Consider the following 18,587-nt stretch of genomic DNA (forward strand, 5'->3'; position numbering starts at 1 on the left):
GGTTTTCTTTCTGTAACAGATGGGTACCAACAATTTTGCCCGTGTTTATGTAACGAGCGCCATCATTCCATCAGTGGCTATTTGACGCCAGTTCCTTAGTAATGGTAACTTGGTTCAATTGTACCACTTCAGCTTCCCTGAAATGTTTTGTTATTTGGGCTAGCGTGTTTCTAGTGTGGAGAGCCCGCTACCGGCGATTGGACAGTCCAATTCACCACGTGGTCTCGCATACCGGAGGTTCGGCCATCCAATTCGCCATCGCTCGCTCTGTGCGCCGCACCTAAGTGACTTCAGACAGCAGAGACACTTTTTATTACGTTCGCTAGCGCGGATGTTAGCGGGCCAGCTAGCCTGATGGCGGTGTCGTCTAATACATCACCATCTGGCTTGGTGTTGTGCCGGTGGTGTGGGTCCACATAACAGAGACACTACAGGGGAAGTTAACTCTTTGTTAAACACAGGGGCACACGATATTCAGGTCAGCCTGTGGCTCACACAGGCATGTATTTGATTGGCAGGTGAAGGTTGAGCAGGGTACCAGGGCACCTGTTTTATAAGGGTTAATGTTGTGTGTGCGCGCATCCGCTGAGCATACCTGTTTTATAAGGCTTTGTGTTTGCATTTAGGTGTCTTGGAAAGGCAATTGGTTTATTTAGAAGTGTGAGTAAAGAGGGCTGTGCACATTTTTCAGAATTTTTTTTTTTAAATCATGCCCATTTTCTTTCCACGTCACAACTATGCTCTACTTTGCGTTGGTCTGTCATTAAGATACACTTAAAATATGGAAAAGTTAGTCATTAATCGTCATATGTTGAACAAAGGAGACATCAAATTTAACCATGTCACCACTGAATGAACAGAAAAATTATTAGTAAGGTACATGACCTTACTGATCATTTTTCTGAGAAATGTATTTGTTTACAATGTTTTTTGCTTTTTTACATTAGCCCTGATCTTGGAGGAAATTGCTATTGATTGCCACAATAAGGAGACAGAAGAGCGCCTACTGCAGGAGGCTCATGATCTGCACTTGTCCTCATTGCAGCTGGCAAAGAAGGCCTTCGGAGAGTTCAACGTCCAGACAGCCAAACATTATGGCAACCTAGGACGACTCTATCAGTCCATGCGAAAGTTTAAGGTTTGATGATTTTCTTTTTCTTTTACACAGATTCTGTTAACATAATCCAATCATATCACATGAACAGTGAACATACAACTAAATACCAGCTTTTTCTGATATTTAAAAAGTAAATACATATAACCTCCATCCATTTCCGATAGAGCTTAACCTCATTAGGTTTGCAGGTGAGCTGGAATCTATCCCAGCTAACTTTGGGCGAGAGGTGCTTTACACTGGACTGCATGGTCACCGGCCAATTGCAAGGCACCTGTAGACAGCAACCATTCACAATGAAGTCCGCCACACACCGTGCGATGTGGTCAAACCCCATTGGACGGGACCATTGCAAAAAAAGACAGTTGGCAACTCACACCAGCCCTGAACGGCGAGCATCTGTAGGCTTTTGAGGCTTCACATACAATATATTGTACTTCATCACATGTATTAAACCATCCGTCCATCCATTTTCTGAGCCGCTTATCCTCCCAAGGGTCGCGGGAGTGCTGGAGCCTATCCCAGCTATCATCGGGCAGGAGGCGGGGTACACCCTGAACTGGTTGCCAGCCAATCGGAGGTCACCTATAAACAAACAACCATTCACACTCACATTCACACCTACGGGCAATTTCGAGTCATCAATTAACCTACCGCGCATGTCTTTGGGATGTGGGAAGAAAGCGGAGTGCCCGGAGAAAACCCACACAGGCACGGGGAGAACATGCAAACTCCACACAGGCGGGGCTGAGGATTGAACCCCGGACCACAGAGCTGTGAGGCAGACGCTCTAGCCGGTCGGCCACCGTGCCGCCTGTATTAAACCATAAAAAGATTATTTCTAGTTAAGGAAGAACAGGATAGCTACAGAGAAAGGGTGTGTGTGTAATTCAAAGAGAAGAGTGGGGATAATATGAAAGGCTGAGTTCACTCCCATTCACTTGAAAGTAACTGGAGAGGTACGTAGCGCTCACATACGTTTGGCGAGAGAGAATTCAAGCTTCGCTATTTCAGCCACAGTTGCATATTAAATTATACATTTAGGTAAGTATTGTTCTGTCCTTTCTACTGTATTTATATGGCTGTCAGTGTTGCAGCGGCCGGTTGTGTCTCTCTTGCTTAAAACCCAGAAATGTATCTTTAGTGTGTCGGTCACTCCCCTTTAAAACCTTTTTCTGTCCGACTAAGATTCTCAGTAAATATCCATCATAACGACAGTGGCAGTATAAAAAACGTTCACTGTTGCACAGTAAAACTGTTCCAGCATAATAGGGATTCAGATCCTCCCTCCGTTCTGTTTGACCAAGCAGCTGAACGGGATAAATTAAGTAAAAAATAACATGCTCTTTACGTGCTCTCTAGTATTGTCTTATGTTTTTGTGTCTTTCACCAACTTTCGCAAATCCGCTCAGTTTTTTTTCTCCAAGTTACTCAACGGAGGGGCGGTTGCGTTCAATGGCGCATGGAGGCGAAGATGACGAAGGGGGAAGCGTGCCGGCATCCAAGTGAAGCTCTACAAGAGAGGATACAGATTGGCGTTCCCGTCGATCCAGCTTGCGAATCTACACTCCCAAAATGGACGAGCTTCATCTTCTGACAATAACCAGTAAAGACTTTGGACGTTCCGCCGCCCCAGCTTTACGGAGACATGGCTTTGCGAACGCGTCCCTGATGGCGCCGTAATGCTTCAGGGCTTCCAACTTCACGGGGCAGACCACGTCACGGACTAATCTGGGGAAACAAAAGGTGGCAGGATATGGTTCTATAGCAACGGAAAATGGTGTACCGACGTCACGGAGCTCAGCACACACTGCAGCCCGGACTTGGAGACGCTGTTTTTGAACTGTAAGCCATTCTATTCGCCGCGTGAGTTCGCATCTTTCATTCTCGCCGATGTTTACATTCCTTATCAAGCTAATATAAATGCTGCACTGCTAACACTCGCTGAACAAGTAAACGAAATTGGAAAAAAAACACCCACACTCTCCCTTCATTATTTTTCGGGGACTTTAACAACAAGTTTGTAGACGACACCACAGTCATCGGCCTCATCAAAGACGGTGACAAGTCTGCGTATCGACAGGAATTGGAGCGGCTGGAGCTGTGTTGCGGCCGACACAACCTGAACCTTGAACACGCTTAAGACTGTCGAGATGATCGTGGACTTCAGGAGGCATCCTTCGCCACAGCTGCCCCTCACGCAACTGCCCTACGTCAACCGTCAAGACCTTCAAGTTCCTGGGAATTACAGCCTCTCAGGACCTGATGTGGGAGATCAACATCAACTCCATCCTCAAAAAGGCCCAGCAGAGGATGTACTTCCTGCGGCTTCTGAGGAAGCATGGCCTGCCACAGGAGCTGTTGAGGCAGTTCTACACAGCAGTCATCAAATCAGTCCTGTGTTCTTCCATCACAGTCTGGTTTGGTGCTGCTACAAAAAAGGACAAACTCTGACTGCAACGGACAGTCAAAACTGCTGAAAAGACTTCCACCATTTGCACAATTGACATTGTCCCAAATTATCGCACTATTATTCACTTTAAACTGCTCTAATTGCTAGAGGTCATCTTTTTGCACAATTGTCAAAAAATAAAAATAAAAAAATTGTACCGGCATTACCACATTACTGGCAAACCTTTATTGCTCAGTGACTGTGTTTTTTATGTCTTTATGTCTCAAAAGTATTTTCTGTCAATTGACTGTCTGTTGTCGTACTAGAGCGGCTCCAACAACTGGAGACAAATTCCTTGTGTGTTTTTGACATACTTGGCAAATAAAGGATCATTGGGACACAAATACTAGGATCATTGGGACACACAACCCCCCCCCACCACAATAAGGTGACAGCTCAAGGTGGGGTAAAATAGATAAAATTCTAAAATTCCTACGTGGCGGCCATGTTGAATGTGGGACATTGACGTGGCGGCCATGTCATGATGGATATATCTACTGTCTTTTGTACATAGACTCGCAGCACAGAGACAGAGAGCGGCATGGAGGCAATGTTAACTTTGAGGAATACAAATACAAGTCTCTGGATTCTGGAACATGCTATTTCTGATACAGTAGCAGTTTATTTGTCATGCGTTCGCCTTTGGGAATGGATTTTGAACTAGGAAGCACACAAATTCCTCGCGGCTCATGAACCCAACTTGTCTATGATGAGTACTGTATGTCAACAATGTCTCCATAACCAAGCACACCAGCGTGGTAAGTTTGGATAAAATGTGAAAGATTTTCAAGCTGTTTATATAGTTATTTACCATAACCTTGTACTGCACTTGGTATTTTAGGCCATGAAAAAAAAACTACAAAGTAATTTTTAATAAACAGGTGAACAGGCTAATTGGGAACAGGTGGGTGCCATGATTGGGTAGAAAAGGAGCTTCCCTGAATTGCTCAATCATTCACAAGCAAAGATGGGTGGAGGTTCACGTCTTTGTGAACAAGTGCGTGAAAAATTAGTCGAACAGTTTAAGGACAATGTTCCTCAACGTGCAATTGCAAGGAATTGAGGGAATTCATCATCTACGGTCCATAATATCATCAAAAGGTTCAGAGAATCTGGAGAAATCACTGCATGGAAGCGGCAAGGCCGAAAACCAACATTGAATGCCCGTGACCTTCGATCCCTCAGGCGGCACTGCATGAAAAACCGACATCAATATGTTAAAGGATATCACCACGCGGGCTCAGGAACACTTAAGAAAACCAATGTCAGTCAATACAGTTCGGCGCTACAGCCGTAAGTGCAACTTGAAACTCTACTATGCAAGGCAAAAGCCATTTATCAGCAACACACAGAAACGCCACCGGCTTCTCTGGGCCCGAGCTCATCTAAGATGGACTGATGCAAAGTGGAAAAGTGTTCTGTTGTCCGACTAGTCCAAATTTCAAATTGTTTTTGGAAATTGTGGACGTCGTGTCCTCCGGGCCAAAGAGGAAAAGAACTATCCGGACTGCTATGGACGCAAATGTCAAAAGCCAGCATCTGTGAAGGTATGGGGCTGTGTTAGTGCCATTGGCATGGGTAAGTTACACATCAGCACCATTAATGCTGAAAGATACATACAGGTTTTGGAGAAACATATGCCGCCATCCAAGCAACGTCTTTTTCATGGACGCCCCTGCTTATTTCACCAAGACAATGCCAAACCTCATTCTGCACGTGTTACAACAGCATGGCTTCGTAGTAAAAGAGTACGGGTACCAGACTGGCCTGCCTGCCATTGAAAATGTGCGTCGCATTATGAAGCGTAAAATACGACAACGGAGCTGTACATCAAGCAAGAATGGGAAAGAATTCCACCTACAAAGCTTCAACAATTAGTGTCCTCAGTTCCCAAACGTTAATTGAATGTTGTTAAAAGAAAAGGTGATGTAACACTGTGGGAAACATGACCCTGTCCCAGCTTTTTTGGAACGTGTTGCAGCCATAAAATTCTAAGTTAATGATTATTTGGTAAAAACAATCAAGTTTATCAGTTTGAACATTAACTATCTTGTCTTTGTAGTGTATTCTATTAAATATAGGTTGAACATGATTTGCAAATCATTATATTCTGTTTTTATTTATGTTTAACACAACGTCCCAACTTCATTGGAATTGGGGTTGTACAAAACCGATGTGATTGCTGCTTCAGAGAGGAGACCGAAACATGCTACAAAGTAAACTCAGCATTTTGGGGATAGAAATGGAATGCTCTTTAAAGGTCCCATATTTTGGCTATTTAGACTTCTATAGAGTGACTCTATAACATGGACTTAGTATAAAAGTGTCAATGTCATTTTAAAAAATACCTTGGTTTTGTTATACTAGTGTCCAGAAATGTCCCCTCTGACAGCTTCTTCTGTTTGACCCAGTTTTGTCTCTGCTTTGTCCATTTTTGGCTAAGACCACCCCGTTTCCTTTGATTGGTTGGCTCTGTGTAGAAGAGCCAACCCCCATTACTTGTGACAGCACACATATTTGTTATGTTGGCAACGCTGGCTCGGGGGTGGAGACGTAGGCGGAGATCGTCGCACGTGACGTAGATAAGCTCCAGAAATTCAAATGACCTGATTTCCGGTCTCTCGGTAGAAAAACGTCTGTAAGTTGGGAATGCGTGGAAGATTTTAATTCATGTTTCACCTGTTTACTGAGGCACAATAGAGCCAATATCCCAAATACTAGAAAAGGTTGTTTTGCTAAAATAGGAGCCCTTTAGTGGCCAAGTCAGTTGCCTTGCCTCAAGCCAAAAGAGTACACTCAGTAATTACTGAAGACAAAAAAAAAAAACAGAAGGCTGCAAGACCCCCCAAAAAAGCAGCAATTAAAAGTGGAGTGACTGCACTCAAGGTCATTCAGGTACTTTAGCATACAAGGGCTGTAGTTCCCTAATGGTAAAAGTTACATTCGTGTGACATCTCAATTTGTATTTAACAATGTGCATATGAATGAGCATAACAAGAAATTAACATTTAAATGACAGTAACAGTGGTTTTTCAAAGGTTTCGTCTTTACCCATCTGTGGATAGTCATACAAATTTAAATAAATATATAGATCTAAAAAAAAAAATGTTTCTGGTCAATTTATTGTCATTTTAGTTGAATAAAATGTATCATTTTCCTTCATCTCAATATGCTGTTTTTACTTTGACTTTTACTAGGAAGCAGAGGAGATGCACATCAAAGCCATCCAGATTAAGGAGCAGCTTTTGGGCCATGAGGACTATGAGGTGGCACTATCTGTGGGTCACCTCGCCTCCCTTTACAACTACGACATGAACGCCTATGAAGATGCAGAGAGGCTCTACCTGCGCTCCATTTCTATCGGTCAGTCAATTTGTGTCGTTTTTTTAAGATACTTTTTTTTCAGATTTATAACAAGCATACAAGCCATGTGTCATTACGTAAGGTAAAGAAAGTATAGTGCATTGTTTTTTAACCTTGTCGGAAGTATTGAATCCGCCAAGTTTGATGCATGCATTCACCAAATATTTTGTAATTGGAAAAATGTAAGAAAAAAAATTCCAAGTCAAAACATAGGTGTATATTTTATGAGTGCACAAAATGAACCATTGCACTAGTTGAACACAAAATCACTGTGTTCAAAGATCAAAACCAACAAAAGATTAATTTTACTCAAAAAACAAACAATTTAACTTTTACTGTTTCATTTAAATATTTACTGCAACTCAATGTGACTTTTCCTTTTGCGATTATATTTACAACATAAGTTATCTCAAGGCACTTACAAGAAATCCAACTGAGACCCACATGGGCAAGCACTTGGCGATGGAGGCAATGACAAACTCCCTCAAAGGAAGAAACCTCAAATAGAACCCAGGCTGTTTGGCTTGAGATGGCAAGACAGGGGAGAGGGACCTCTACAGAGAGAAGTTCAGAAATGTGCATCTCCACCTTGGCAAGTGCCACCCCATATCATTTTCTCAACAAAGTCTGTTAGCAAAGATTGCTCTGCAACATACCTTCTAACAAACGGTAGGAGTCTCATGGGCTTTCTCAGCAATAAGGGGTATGCTATGATTTGGTGACACCAAACTGCAAACCTACCAAGACATGCCATCCACCCAAACTGACAGAGTGAGCAAGAGAAGCAGCCAAGAGGCCCATGCTTGCTATGGCTAGACTGAGAAATCCACAGCTCAAGTGGGAGAATGTGTCCAAAGGACAGCTGTAAAGGCCTCTTTATACCACCGCGGTTGCACGGCTGACAACGCCCGCATTGCATCACGTGACCGACGAATTGCCCCGCACACCACATCGGTTGCGACACAGGGGGGCAGGCAGACGAAAAAATTTTTCAAAAGATTTTGTGTGTGTGTGCGCGTGCGTGTGTGCGCGCGTGTGCGTGCGTGTGTGCGCGTTTGTTCCGACTCAATATCGTCGGGCTCGCTTCCAAGCACAGCTTGGTCTCTGGTACCAGTCCTCTTGAGAGGGGTTGGACTCTCCTCCACTCTGGAGTTGCTCACGGTGAGAGGTGCCGAGTAAGTGTGGGTATACTTATTGCCCTCCGGCTCGGACCCTGTACATTGGGATTCACCCTGGTGGATGAGAGGGTAGCCTGCCTTCGGGTGGGGGGACGGGGCATGACTGTTGTTTGCCTATGCAGCGGTTCAGAATACCCACCCTTTTAGGAGTCCTTGGAGGGGGTGCAAGTCCCATCGTACTGCTGGGGGTCTTCAGTGCTCATGTGGGCAATGACAGTGAGACCTGGAAGGGCGTGATTAGGAGGAACGCCCATGATCAGAACCTGAGGGGTGTTCTGTTATTGCCCTTCTCTGCTATATCACGGATTGTCCATGAAAACACCATGTTCAAGCAAAAGGGTGTCCATATGTGCACTTGGCACCAGGACACCTGAGGCCGCAGTTCGATGATCGACTTGGTCGTGTCATTGGACTTGTGGCCGCATGTCTTCGACACTGGGGTGAAGAGAGGGGCAGAGCTGTCAACTGATCACCACCTGGTGGTGTGTTGGCAAGGTTCCTAAGAGCACAGTCTCCTCCATATTCCTTAAATGGAAGACGTTTGGGACGACCAGAACCCTTCTTGGATCTGGCCGTGTGGCCAAACTGAGCAATCGGGGGAGAAGAGCCTTCGTTAGAGAGGTAAAGAAGAACCCAAAAATAACTGTGGCTGAGCTCCAAAGATCCAGTTGGGAGATGGGAGAAAGTTCTAGAAAGTCAACCATCACTGCAGCAGGGCTTTAGGGTCCCAACCCTAGGCAGTGGCCCGACGGAAGCCTCTCCTCTGTAAGACATATGAAAGCCCACATGGAGTTAGCTAAAAAAAAAAAAAAAAAAACCTGAAAGACTCCAAGATGATGAGAAATAAGATTATCTGGTCTGATGAGACCAAGATAGAACTTTTGGCCTTAATTCTAAGCGGTATGTGTGGAGAAAACCAGGCACCGCTCATCACCTTTCAATCGAAGGAAAGATGAATGTGGCCAAGTACGGGGATATCCTGGACGAAAACCTTCTCCAGAGTGCTCAGGACCTCAGACTGGGCCGAAGGTTCACCTTCCAACAAGACAATCACCCTAAGCACACTGCTAAAATAACAAAGGAGTGGCTACAGAACAACTCTGTGACTGTTCTTGAATGGCCCAGCCAGAGCCCTGACTTAAACCCAATTGAGCATCTCTGGAGAGACCTGAAAATGGCTGTCCACCAACGTTCACCATCCAACCTGACAGAACTGGAGAGGATCTGCAAGGAGGAATGGCAAAGGATCCCCAAATCCAGTTGTGAAAAACTTGTTGCATCATTGCCAAAAAGACTCATGGCTGTATTGGCTCAAAAGGGGGCTTCTACTCAATACTGAGCAGAGGGTCTGAATACTTATGGCTGTGTGATATTTCAGTTTTTCCTTTTTAATAACTCTGCAAACATTTCAACAATTACCGTTTTTTTTCTGTTAGTATGAGGTGCTATGTGTACTTTAATGAGGAAAAAATGAACTTAAATAATTTTAGCAAATGGCTGCAATATAACAAAGAGTGACATTTTTAAGGGTTTCTGAATACTTTCCGTACCCACTGTATATTGCCTTTATTTGGCTTCAGAATAAGAAGTTTAATAAATCCTTTCAAATCCTAATACTCCAATGACAATGTGTAGTGATCGCAAAAACATCATGTCATACTTCACTTTGTTCTTATAGGAAAGAAGCTGTTTGGAGAGGGATACAGTGGGTTGGAGTACGATTACAGGGGCCTGATCAAACTCTACAACTCTGTGGGTAACTTTGAGAAGGTATTTGAATACCACAATATACTATCCAACTGGAATCGCCTGAGGGACCGACAATTTGCTGTGGCAGATGCCCTCGAGGATGTCAACACTACGCCCCTACTGACCCAGGAAGTGGTTCATGCGTTCTTGTTTGTTCAAAGCTTACCCAACCAAACACCAAATCCAGCCTTTCCTTGGGTGACATAGTAGGAGATCAAAACACGCATGGGATTACGATCAGTGAGAACACAAAATTGTGATTTATGTGACTGCTTGGTCGCAAGCGTTATTCAACTGTTATTCATTCTGATGGTTATGTCACTGCAGTTGCCTGCACATGAACAGACAATAAATAGATTCATGGGATGGAGAGGAGAAACATCTCAATGCAACCATCAAAATCCACCTGTAGTCTGAATCTTTTTGCATCTTAACCTCACAGAGCAGATTGAGTAAAATACCCTCAGAACCCTGAATGAATTGTTCTCAGAAAGCGTGGATGGAAACTGTTGAGAAAATGGATTTTAGTTTCCAAAACCAGGTTTGTCACATCTGTAAGGGCCAATCAAAACACAAGTAAATGGTGCTGAAGTGTAGTCTACAATATGCTTGATTGACATCCAGCCAATGCTGTGAATATGTACTTTTATCAATAAATGCTTCCAGTGCTGTTTTTGTAGTCTTCTCTTAAGAAGAAATGTCACTTTCATTCAAATTAGCAGCTATGCACTTGGACAAAATTGTTGGCAGCCCTCTGTTATTGAAAGAAAAACCCACAGTGTTCACATAACTTGAATCTGGCAAAAGTAATAATACATTTAAAAAATTGTGAACATTAACCAATGAAAATCAGACATTGCTTTTGAATTGTGGTTCAACAAAATAATTTAAAAACAAATTATGGTAAACCTTAATATTTTATTGCACAACTTTTAAGGGAATCAATCATCAAATGATTTTTGAAACTTTCAATTCGACTTGCAGGTATTTTGTCTTACTCTTCATGAGCAAACTGCTCCAGTTGTCGCAGGTTTGAAGGGTGCTTTCTCCATTCAGAATGTGTCAGCTCCTTCTACATGTTAAATAAGACTTCAATCTCATAGAAGGGCACTTTCTGTCCAATTTCTGTCAATATGGTGTGCTGCATTGGTGTACATTGAGGAAAAAAATGAACTTAAATGATTTTAGCAAATGGTTGCAATTAACAAAGAGTGAAAAATGGAAGGGGGTTTGAATACTTTCCGTACCCACTGTAGATAGAGCTGATGTGCCTTGCCAAAAGGTTTTTTTTTGTCTCACCTGTCCCGAGGACATTCTCCCAAAAGCTTTGTGGCTTGACAACAAGCAGTTTGGCAAATATCAGTCTTGCTTTTTTATGATTTATTTTCAACAGTGGTGTCCTCCTTGGTTGTCTCCCATCGAGTCCACTTTGGCTTAAAGGACACATGGATGGTGTGATCTGACAGTGATGTAACTTGACCTTGGAGTTCACCCATAATTTCTTTGGAGCTTGTTCTGGGCTCTTTTGTTACCATTCGTATTATCCGTCTCTTCAATTTGTTATTAATTTTCTTCATGCAGCCACGTCCGGGGAGGTTGGCCCACAGTCCTGTGGATCTTACATTTCTGAATGATATGTGCAACTGTAGTCACAGGAACATCAAGCTGCTTGGAGATGGTCTTATAGCCTTTACCTTGAACGTGCTTGTCTATAATTTTCTTTCTGGTCTCCTGAGAAAACTCTCCTTCGATTTCTCTGGTCCATGTTTGTGGTTCAAACCACATCAGCGAACAGCACATTGATTACTCGTCACCCTTTAAATAGGCCGACGGACTGATTACAAGTTTGAAGACACCTGTGATGCTAATTAGAGGACACGCCTTGTTTGAACATGTCCCTGTGGTCAAATGATTTTCAATCTTTTGTAGGGGTATCATAATTTTTGTCCAGGCCTGTTTCATGAGTTTGTTTTTTGAAATTCTGTTGAACTACAATTCAAAAGTAATGTCTGATTTGGATTGGTTAATTTTCATTATTTTGTATTTATTATTATTTTTGTCAGGTTTAAGTTATGTGACCACTGTGAATTTTTTTTTCATTAACAGAAGGATACCAAAAATTCTGTCCACATGTTTACTGCATCTCATCTTGATGGTGGACAACATGTCTTATTAGCATGCACCTTCTCACTTTCTGCACATTAAACCTTAAACTGATTGTGTTGATCCCATTCACAGTCATATCAGTTCAAAATTGTGCCAAGTGGATGTCCATTTGGAAGATAAATATGCCTGTACTCTCATACAGTAATGCCACAGTCTTACAAGATTAGTTTCAACCAGGGTTGGAGTTACCTGGGAGCCAAGCCTCCACGAAACATACCTGAGCTCCCGTAATTGCAGTCAGTTCATCAATGTGTGGAGGAATTTTATGAATGGTCAAAATGTATTATTTTATTGAAAGTATTGCATTTTCTCATGTAAAACCGCAACTTGTGGATTACAACATTGGCAGCACTGAATTTTAAAGCTACCAATTACATTACATCATTACATAGATTCTTAGTTTGTCTTTTAAGACTGTGTTCCCCAACCTTCTTTGCACTGTGGACCGGTTAGGAGGCAGCATTTTTCTCACGGACCGGCTGTGGTGGCGTGAATAAACACACGCATATATATATATAATATATATAATATATACACACACACACGTTTGCGCTTTGTCCTTTGTGGTGCGTCCACTGTGGGTGCGATGCAGGAGTGGGGGTCAGAATTACTGTCGGCAGCCAGACCAGACTGCAGTTCCCTAGCTCCTCGATCATAATAATAATAATAAGAGTAGACTTTGAACTCCGTAAAAGTAGTTCTGCCTGTGTCGAGCAGCAACCTACGACTGTATCTGTATCAGAGCGGACTTGGTGTGTGAGAGTTAACTGTTGCGATAAACCCTATTTTAAGTAGGACTCCTGATATAGTGTTGTTTCATTCGCAAATGTTTCGTTCAAAAGAACAAATCTTTTCAGTAAACGTAATGAACTGAATTAGTTTATGAAATGATTTCATTCTTTGAGCTCTCCCGCCGTTAGTCAGCCCGCTCGTACCGGAAACAGAAGCGTTGGAGCCGGCTGAGACCGGAAACGGAAGCGTTCTGTGCAGTCTGAGACGCGCAGCTGGTGCGGTGGAGAAGATCCGTTAAATTTTCAAAATAAAACACATTGACACGTGAATTGCAATACAACAGAAATGATATAAATTGGTCATAGTTTCTCTGCGGCCCGGTAACAAATGCCTCACGGCCCGGTACCGGTCCGCGGACCGGTGGTTGGGGACAACGGTTTTAAGAGACTGAGAGACTTCTTGTTTATTCATTTGTTTTTTTTACATCTGACTTGAACATTATGAGCTCAAAGGACCGTGACTGAAGCCTAATGTCACTTTGGTCCATTCTATTTGCAGTAAAACAAAAGTTTTAGCTGGATGAATCTCTTGTGTTATGTTTTGAGTACCGCGCCGTCATATTTTTTTTGCAGAGATAGTCTTACAGTATGTGTTTGTGTCCTCACGATAAAAGTCAAACCCTGGTTTCAACCCACACTTTTGCACACACGAGATGGACTTTTTTTTTTTCCCTTCTCCACAATATATGAAGAACTTCTAAAATGTGGATGAGCCATTTAGTATATTGTTACACACACAAACACATACACATACACAGGCAACTCTGTTGTTTCCCCAGCCAGGCCCATAAAATCAATCAATTTCAAAAATTAAGAAATGTACTGTAAATGAAGATCTTTTGTTAGCGGATGCATTCATTCCAAAGGAACACGTCTTAAAAAGTAGGAAGATGCTACATGTACAGTCTCATGATAACGCTGTGAAACACATCAATATTTTGGTTTGAGTTTAAACTATCTGTGGATCAGGATATGCAGAATTCTGGACGCTGACATGTTCATTGATCAGTGCCAGCTTTCACGAGTTTGCTGTTGTCAGTCTTTACAGAACTATTCTTAAAAGTGCTAAATAAATACTAATGCCTTCAAGAGAACGACCCTGGGGAGTTTGTGTGTGTGTGTGTGCGTGTGCGCCCCTGTCTGTCAATTTTCTACCTGTTAATTTTGTTCAGGGTCATGGGTGAGTAGACCTCCTAGTAGATTTGGGGCAAGAGGAGGGGTACACTGGATTGCTTGCCAGTCAACACACAAACAGCCTTTCTTCTCAACTGTGTCCTGTCAAATTTCTCATTAAAGCAAAATCATGTTTGCCTATATCTGTTGAACAGTTTTGTTGAATTTCAATTGTTGAATTGACTCACACCTTCCAAAAGGTTCAGCTTTCTTCTCGTCAGTGCATAGAATATTCTCCCAAAAATCTTGGGAATCATTCAGATGTTTTTTTTTTTTTTGTTTTAAAAGAAAGACAAGTAGATGTAATATCTCAGCAAAACTCAGTGTCATGGGTGTGTGTTCCGGTTTTTGTCTTCCCCCTGTTTCACACACACCTGCTCCTGAGAGCATCTTCACCACCTGTCGCCAGTTCGTTGTACTTTGTCGTCGCGTTCCAGCATTCCTTGTTTCCATGTCGCCGACTCACAGTAAGACTTGACCCTGTTCCGATTATCGACCTCGCCTTCTTGCCTCACGTTTTTGGATACTGTCGCCTTTTTTGGATTGCCGCCTGTGTACCGACCTCTGCCCGTATATGGAACCTCTCTTTTTGAAACTGTCCCATTTGTTTTGGAGTCGTGCATTTTTGGGTCCTATCCTCTGTTCCGTTCATGACACAGAGTTAAATATTCTAAATGACATACCTCTACTGGAAAAAAAAAATGACACAATTTAAAACTGTGGAACAGCCTACCTATTTCAATTTTAGTGCATACAGCTACGGTAAAAAATGATGATTAATTATTAATCATTCAAACCGCCGTTAAGGAGGTGAATTTGCTTTTTATGTGTGTATGTGGAGGGGGGTTAGGAAAGTGAGGCTGAACCCTTCCACCCCGATGGTTAAAAGCCTCCGGCCGACCGCCGGAGCGCAAGGGAGGTGCACTGGCCTTCCACCCTTGGAATTTCCCTCCACCTTGATTCCAACCCCTGTCTGATTTCTATTTTGGCCACAGCGACCATACCGGGCCACTGTCCATCCCTCATCCATCATTTTGTTGTAAATTTGTGTAATTTTGATTTTTTTTATACTTTTAGTTTTGTAATTTTTGTTGTTATGTTTCTTAGTTTTCTGTCTTTGTCATTTAGTTACTGATTTTCCTGTCGCCTTTGCTATATAATTAATCAATGTTCTATTAGGTGACGGGAACCGAACCCTCCCTCTCCCAGAATAGGGGAAATAATTCCCCTTCCGGGATCGGGGGGAAGATGCACGGTCCATCCCCCTGCGCCGTCTCCATTTCCCCATTCCTGGCGGCGTGCCTGCTGTCCCCGCCGGTCATAGTGGACCACTTTCCACTCTCCCCCAGTCATCTGTGTTTTAATTTTCTTTTTTAATTTTACAACAATTGTATAGAGTTGCCTTTATTATTTATGTAATTGTTTATTTTAGATGTGCTATGTATTAATGTGTATGAATTTGTAATATATTTCTAATCATAACAACCAAAACCCACAAAAAAAATAAATAAATAAATAAAATCCCCCCAAAAACTTTTTTTGTCGACCAAACGGTATGCCTCGACAACGTTTCGGCTCTAAGGAGCACACCAAATTCAAAAAATACAATCCACAATTAGGCGATGTTTACTATCCAAACCAAACTGAGTCAGTAAAAACGTTCTTCCCTTTTATACCCACTGTTTTTTGTCTTATGTTTAAAAAGAGCTTTTAAAAGAATAATATGTGCAAAGTGCTTGTGTGCGTTGTGCCACACGTGATTGTGTGTGCGTCCCAGTAGTCAAAGCAGCATAAAGCTTAAGATCATGCCCAAGGTGAAGAGGGAGAAGGAAAAGCTCCACGAGCAGAAGTCAAACCGCTCGCTCTCAGGTTGGAACAGCCGATAAAACACACCCAAAGTCATCTAGCAGACAAATCGGAATTTGGACTGTTGTTTTGAGCAGGTTACTTTGCTTCCCTCTCGTGGCCTGTTGAGGTAAGATTTGCAGCTGCATGGCCAGCTACTTGAAGCTGCTTTCACACAGCATTCCTTTTCCCCCCTTTCCATATTGTCCAAAAATGTATTCTCCTTTCCCTTTTGAGAGCCTCACCCACCGAAATAGCCTTTGTCCTGAGAACATGCCTGCTTGCACACTGCCGATGTAGGTTGCGACATTAACATAATTAGATGTCAGCGTGCCAGCTCCGATTGTTTTCAACACAAAGTAGCATGCGTAGTGATTTTTGAAAAAAATGAATAGCTCTCTGACATTTTCAATCCAAAAAGTATTTTATACATGATAATTGTTCCTAAAGTTGTGGCCGGATGTTAAAGATGTACTGTTTTTAGAAGAACTTTTGTGAATCATTTTTGTGCACACGTGTATATAGAGTACATAGTGTGGGCATCGGGCCAAATTTGGTCCATCTATCCATCCATTTCCAACACCGCTTATCCCGGTAAAGGTCGCGGGGCGCTACGCCGGAGCCTATCCCAGCTGATTTTGGGTGAAAGGCGGACTACGCCCTGAACTGGTCGCCAGTCAGTCACAGGGCACATATAGACAGGGACAACCATTCGCACTCACATTCACATTCACACTGTCACTGAGTGGGAACTGAACCCACGCTGCCCGCACCAAAGTCAGGTGAGTGTACCACTACACCATCAGTGACTTACCCAAATCTGTTCAATGTCCTATTTTTTCACCAATTGATACTGTTGTTCAGTCCACACGTGGGACTGTTATTCTTCCAAATGACTTAGCGTTGTAAATTGCTTGCTCTTTGATGATGCAGCGTTAATAAAGACGTAGTTATTTTGTTTTCCTGAAAAGTAATGGTTTTGGACATGCAAGTATTCCACCCAACGCCAATGATATCCAACCTATAGGATACAGCGTGGTTTTTGTATGAGCGCGCATTTGGAGTTTGTAATCGCTGGCGGTCGTGTCGCTTTAGGAACACGGGATGTCAAGTGTACGACTCCTGAAGCAGAATCGCCAGGCAACTGATGATCTTTTCCGGCCCCTAACCTTGACCGCCGCGAGTGAGGAGATGCCGTCCTCTTATCTGCCGGCACCCGCTGTCCTGACTGCGGCGTAGGCGGCAAGTATTAGCTGTTTTGCGTTTCCTTACTGTGCTTTTTTTTTTTAGGAAGCGGGGTCATTTGCATTGCTCCTCCACTGGCCTGATGTGCTAATGAAAGAGCCTATAATTCTGTCACTTTTGTCATAAACAGTGTCTACACGTTGCTTGCATGCAGCAGAGTACGGAACATCTTTTAGAAACGACACGATGGAAACCGCCTTCAGACTGAAATGAGACTTTTCGGGGACACCTTGTTTCTACATCACGCAACCTTCAATGGCACCAGAAGCCGATGTGCAGAAATCTTGGACGTTGAACAGAAAAGAAAAACATTCAATGTATTTGTGTGTTGAGCTGTTAATAATACTACTGATAATAATACTGATAATGATGTGCACATGCAAGGTGCTCAAGCGGTTTTGACTTTGTTTGGCTTGTCGTGACCTCAACTAAAGAGGTCACGGGGGTGGTTCATGATCAGCTGACTCGAGATGTAATGCACCAATGTGAATGTTTGCTTTGCCAGTAGTTCCCAATTGTTCTTATCGTCTTGCTCTCGTGGGTTTGCTGTACAATCCCCCAGGTGCCCCCAACCATCCCCCCCGTGCGTTCATAAACACGATAGGATCAATGAAGAAATCAAGTTGGCCAAATGGGGAAATTTGTAGTTTGCATAAGCATGTTTAGTCTAAGCTGATGCTTGCTGTGAGGGGCATACTAAATGATAGCGCGTGCAGGAACATGCTCGTTTCCGCTCACGGTCGAGCATTGCCAAGCTCCACTGTAGTCGGGTGCTGTTTCTGCATCCAGTGTGCGCTGCTGCCTTTTTGCCTTCATGGCTTTTGTGGTGGTGTGCCAAGTAGAGCGACACACTCCAGTGGTGTTTGCAATGTGGCGTTCATTTCAGGTTTACTGTGTCTGGGCTCCCACTTTACAGACTCCTTGATGGGGGAAATGTGCGCGTACACGCGTTTACGACAAATTAGGTGAAGAATATGAATTTTTATTTGTGGTGAAGTATTAAATATGTAATGTAATAATGCACGCCCATCGATGTGATCCATGGCTTTGGCGTTCCTGCTCCTGCGTCCACTGATGCGCTGTGCCAACGTGTTACCATGGTAACCACGTTATCCATTTGAAGCTTAAAGCCAAAGCTTAAGTCCACTCATGAACCACTTATTGATGAAGATAAAATGTTTGTGTACAATGTGTAACTTTTTGAAATTGTATCATCAACTTGTTCTGAACATATGAATGAAATGTGTATATGGGTTTTAAAAAGAAAGCTCATGTATATTTAATTTTATCAATGATTGTTTGAATGTAATTTAATGGGGTTAACAATGATTCCGCAATGCTGGGTGTTTGCACGAGTGTGTGCTTGTTGCCAGTTGTTTCGTCATGTAACAAAGATAAGCTTTGGAAATTAAAATGACTTGATGGTGTGATAAATGTGCGTCTGCGTCTGCTGCTGCTTCCAACGTGTCTGACTTAAAAGTAAGTTTTATTAATACCTGCATGTAAGTTTG

The 18,587-nt window shown here is 42.9% G+C and overlaps 1 protein-coding gene across 6 annotated transcripts in view; it reads left to right on the forward strand.

Annotated features, from left to right (window-relative positions):
- Positions 1-14,129, forward strand: part of appbp2 (amyloid beta precursor protein (cytoplasmic tail) binding protein 2) — a 75,116-nt gene extending 60,987 nt beyond the window's left edge. For 5 of the 6 annotated variants that reach the window (XM_061781233.1, XM_061781234.1, XM_061781237.1 and 2 more), the window contains exons 11-13: positions 948-1,138; positions 6,764-6,929; positions 9,786-14,129. In XM_061781233.1, coding sequence (XP_061637217.1) covers positions 948-1,138; positions 6,764-6,929; positions 9,786-10,063 — 635 coding nt within the window. In that variant the 3' untranslated portion in view covers positions 10,064-14,129. Of the gene's footprint in view, positions 1-947; positions 1,139-2,526; positions 6,714-6,763; positions 6,930-9,785 lie in introns of those variants that run through there. The other variant, XM_061781238.1, reaches the window with a different exon arrangement.
- The last annotated feature ends 4,458 nt before the right edge of the window (positions 14,130-18,587 follow it).

Source organism: Phyllopteryx taeniolatus, chromosome 8, assembly GCF_024500385.1.
Source record: "Phyllopteryx taeniolatus isolate TA_2022b chromosome 8, UOR_Ptae_1.2, whole genome shotgun sequence".
NCBI classification, from domain to species: domain Eukaryota; kingdom Metazoa; phylum Chordata; class Actinopteri; order Syngnathiformes; family Syngnathidae; genus Phyllopteryx; species Phyllopteryx taeniolatus.